The sequence below is a fragment of the Nuphar pumila genome, chromosome 6, assembly GCF_984573655.1.
Source record: "Nuphar pumila chromosome 6, dmNupPumi1.hap1.1, whole genome shotgun sequence".
NCBI lineage: Eukaryota > Viridiplantae > Streptophyta > Magnoliopsida > Nymphaeales > Nymphaeaceae > Nuphar > Nuphar pumila.
The window spans coordinates 54,308,802-54,312,740 of NC_143254.1; the positions used below are offsets into that span (position 1 = coordinate 54,308,802).

Genomic DNA, 3,939 nt, shown 5'->3' on the forward strand with positions numbered 1-3,939 from the left:
CGGGATGGAATAAAACCACCTTGCCTTCTCTATAAAGAACTTGAGCATGATAATCAAACAACCAATCCATGCCTAGAATGAAATCAAACTCGGTCATCTCTAGTAGGATCACGTCAGTTGGCATGTTCTGCCCTACCACTGACACCCTGATGCTCGGAATATATGACATACACAAAGACTGATCATCAGTGAGAGTACAAACCTCCAACGGGTAATTCGAAGATTCTTTGAACAAAGGTAAAGTTCTAGCAAATCTAGCATAAATGAAAGAATGAGAAGCTTCGCAATCAAATAATGTAAAAGTCGCTTGTCTAGCAACTGGAATAGTACCTTGGACCAACTCTCCCTTGGTCACCTGCTCGACTGTCATTGCGTAGACTCATTCGGCTATCATCTTCTGATTGCCTGGTCTTTGCTGATGTGATTGTTGTTGTTGTTATTGTTGTTGCGGCGGTCGCTAATATGCTGGCTGGGATGTTCCAAGAATATTCCTTTTCAAATCATCTGACTGCTTCTTCTGGCAGTCATTAATGTAATGGCACATCTTGCCACAATAGAGACATCCTTCGGTGTCACGAGGACACGGTCATCCTGAATGATTGACAAGGCACTTCGGGCAACCCAGTGTTGCCGCTATCTGCCTCTGTTGCTGATGATGCTGGGGTGACAGTACTGATGTTGATGGTTGTTGTTGTTGTTGCCTTGGGGTTTGTTCTTCTTCGTTGGTGGATAAAACTTATTTCCACCAGGATACTTCTGAAACTGTCTCTTTTTAGGCCAACTCCTTTGGCCTTGATGCTAGGATCCTCTGAATTGTTGTGTTTTCTGCGACTCAGACCAATCTTGCTCTAGGAGTGTAGCTGTCTCTAAAGCCTCATCTAATGTCATGGGAGCACGTGTGTAAACCTTCGTACGGAGAGCATGCTTTAAACCTCGAGCAAACTTCAACGATCGGTCCTTTTTGGTGACATAAACATTAGGACAGTAGCGCTCTAGACTTTGAAACTTGGTGACATATTCGGCTAACGTAGAGCTTCCTTGTTGTAGGTCAAGGAACTCTTGCATCTTATGACTTCTTTCATGTGTCAGGAAGTATGTTGCATAAAAGACTTCCATGAACTGCTCCCATGTTACCGGCTCATTCGCAAACTTGATTTCCAAAGTGGTCGCCCACCACCTCTCTGCATCCTTCCAGAGTCTGTACATCCCGAAATCTACCTTCTGATTCTCGCTGACTTGTAGAACACAAAATATACGTTCAATTTCTTCTACCCAATCTTCTGCTGCTTTCGGTGTAGACCTTCCATCGAAGGATGGAGGGTTTATGCTCATGAATTGCTTGTATAGAACTACAGTGGCTGGAGTCTGAACAGGTGTCTCTCGTCCTTGAGCTGTCTGCTGAAGATGGTCACCCATGGTACGCATCGCTTCAGCATGACTACCAACAACCTCCGTAAGGTTGTTAAGAGACTCCATCAAGTTATCACAACGAGTACGCCATGCCATCTTAAACAAGTAAACATCGTATAAGCAACAATATAACTTTTCAAAAGCAAATTTTTATTTCATAAGCAAAGGATTTCATGCATTAGAGTCCAAAAAATACCCTTCGTCTAAGACAGGGTTATAAAACACATCTGACTACATGGAAAACAAAACGGAACACTGACTCAGTGTTTCCATAAAATGTTCACAACCAAGCAAACATCATCATTCCCTTCTGGTGTAGAAGTCTCGGTAGTCTTTCTGACTTTCACATCATCGTGGCCTCGTACGAGGAGGAGATGCCAGAGTATACTAAGGTGAATCTGATACATCCTGAACTTCATTTTGCATTGGTGATAGAGCAGGAATTGGCACAAACTCAGAGAACACAGAATACAGGTAGGATTCTGGCGAGTACTGAGGAGAGTTTGGCAAGCCGTGCAAATCTCCTTTGTGGCTACCGACTTCCAGCAAATCTGGACCAATCTCTGATGCCACATCTTCTATATTCCTTGCATTACTCTTTCAGAGTTCATCGCGTAGCTTGGTCTGGCATTCCACTTCGACATGCCCTCTGAGACCACAGTATGGGCAGTCACTTAATTCACGGGGACTGATTTGTCTCGCATGATCTAAAAGGCATGTGGCACACGGAGGTGCCTGATTTGCTATCATATAAACACCTTAAGCTAAATGATGAACAACTCGATTCAGGGTTTCTTCGCCTTGAACCAAGTCATGTAGGGCTTCAAGAATTATTTCATATCTTGTGTTCAACGACATCTAACCCATATATATATTCAATTAAACATACAAGTCTAACTAAGGAAGTAAAGAACATCAATAACATAAATTCAAATTTAAGCATACTTACAGTGCGATAGACGATGCACGCTGAAGCCTTGGACCACACTTAACAGTGCTCTGATACCAATCTTTGTGACGCCCTAAACCCCAACCTTGGAAAAACCTTTGGTTTTTGAGCAATTTTTTTTTTTGAAAGTGTTTGAATGAAACAACGGAAATACAAGGAAAAGGGAAAGACAAAGACCGCAAGTCTGAGCGAGTCATAGATGAAATACATACAAACCAAAATCCAAACTGTTTAGAGTCTAAATAGTTTCAAAGGTACAAAAGGAGACATTATACAATATTTCAATCAGCCTCTCAAAACGAGAGGAAAAATCCCCTCAAACCTTAAAAAGAAGAAGCCAGGATCAACAGACTAAGTGTGGGTCTCAAGCCACCAACCGTGTGTTGTCGCATCGCAGTTGAACCTATTCATCACCTGCATCCCCATAAAATGGGATCAAAACTCTTGTGAGTTGGTGAAGAACAACAACCATATATTACCATTTTTAAAAGAAAATCATACAGCAAGGAAACAGGTAAATTAACAAGTATATGTGAAGGTGACAGGTAAGTGCATGTGCTACTAGGCTAAGCAACACAGGAAGTAACAAGTGCTACAGGCTACAACAAATAGAACAAGGAACTAAATAAAGCAACTACTGAACGAGCAACTAAGGGACAACGAGTAAGACAGGTATAAGAGCAGTACTAACATAAGCAAGCAAAGCAACTAACAAAGTCAGTTAGTTTGTGATTGGTTAGTAATTATGTTCTTCTAATTACTCCTTCGGGTACGTGAAGGAACATCTCATTCTGTGAGACATGCACCTGGCGTTTGTTATTTAAATTCTAATGTGGTAATCGGGGATGTTACAGACTGAGTAACCTCATGCAGGCAGCCCACAACTGAGAGAAACCTCGCATAGGTAATGGATTGCAATCCTCACTACTGCAGTAGTGGAGGTACCTCAATAGGTAACCTTAACCTCCCTAACTTTGAGTGACTGGAGGTCAAAGGATGCCTCAGCTCCTATAAAATGTGTCGTAGTAACAACTTGTCACTCAGAGTTGTACCATCCACCATCTCTAAGGTGAACCGTTCTTGTGAATGGGGTGACAGCGGGTTTATCTTTCTTAAGCTGATTTGATAATCACACCTCCTTCCGAGGTGTATATGCCTCATGGTCCTTGCAGGGTACGCAAACAAGGTCTTAGCTTGCCCATTAACGTGCTCGGCCTCACACGGCCAAAGAAAGAGCACATCGCCGGTGAAAGCGATACAACACCATTTTTCATTTTCATTTCTAGGGATCACAATACGTGAGCTTTCTCACGAACATGAGACCATCGCCCGAAGACTCCAATAGAGCCGTACAATCTCAAAAAGTATTTGTGCTAATACCCTATGGTTTTCAAGTCTCAACCATTTGTTACATCCAGTGTGTAGTGTGCACTTGGTGCGTTTTTCACTATCTCAAGAACAAGACTAAAGTGTAACACTCGTGGTAAGAAATGGATAGTACATGCATCATGATGTGCCAACGTGTAAGTGCAAAGTCATACCACACATAATTTCAATTATTCACACATATATCAAAACAA

At 42.1% G+C, this 3,939-nt stretch overlaps 1 protein-coding gene across 1 annotated transcript; it reads right to left on the reverse strand.

The window, feature by feature from the left end:
* Positions 1 to 798: 798 nt before the first annotated feature.
* Positions 799 to 1,506, reverse strand: LOC149834868 (uncharacterized). Its single transcript, XM_090009474.1, has one exon. It carries the CDS (start codon positions 1,504 to 1,506, stop codon positions 799 to 801), a length of 708 nt encoding a protein of 235 aa, XP_089865600.1.
* Positions 1,507 to 3,939: the final 2,433 nt, after the last annotated feature.

What these genes read in the sequence shown, in the direction of transcription:
- LOC149834868 (XM_090009474.1), bottom strand. Translation starts at nt 1,506, where the DNA reads ATGGCATGGCGTACTCGTTGTGATAACTTGATGGAGTCTCTTAACAAC.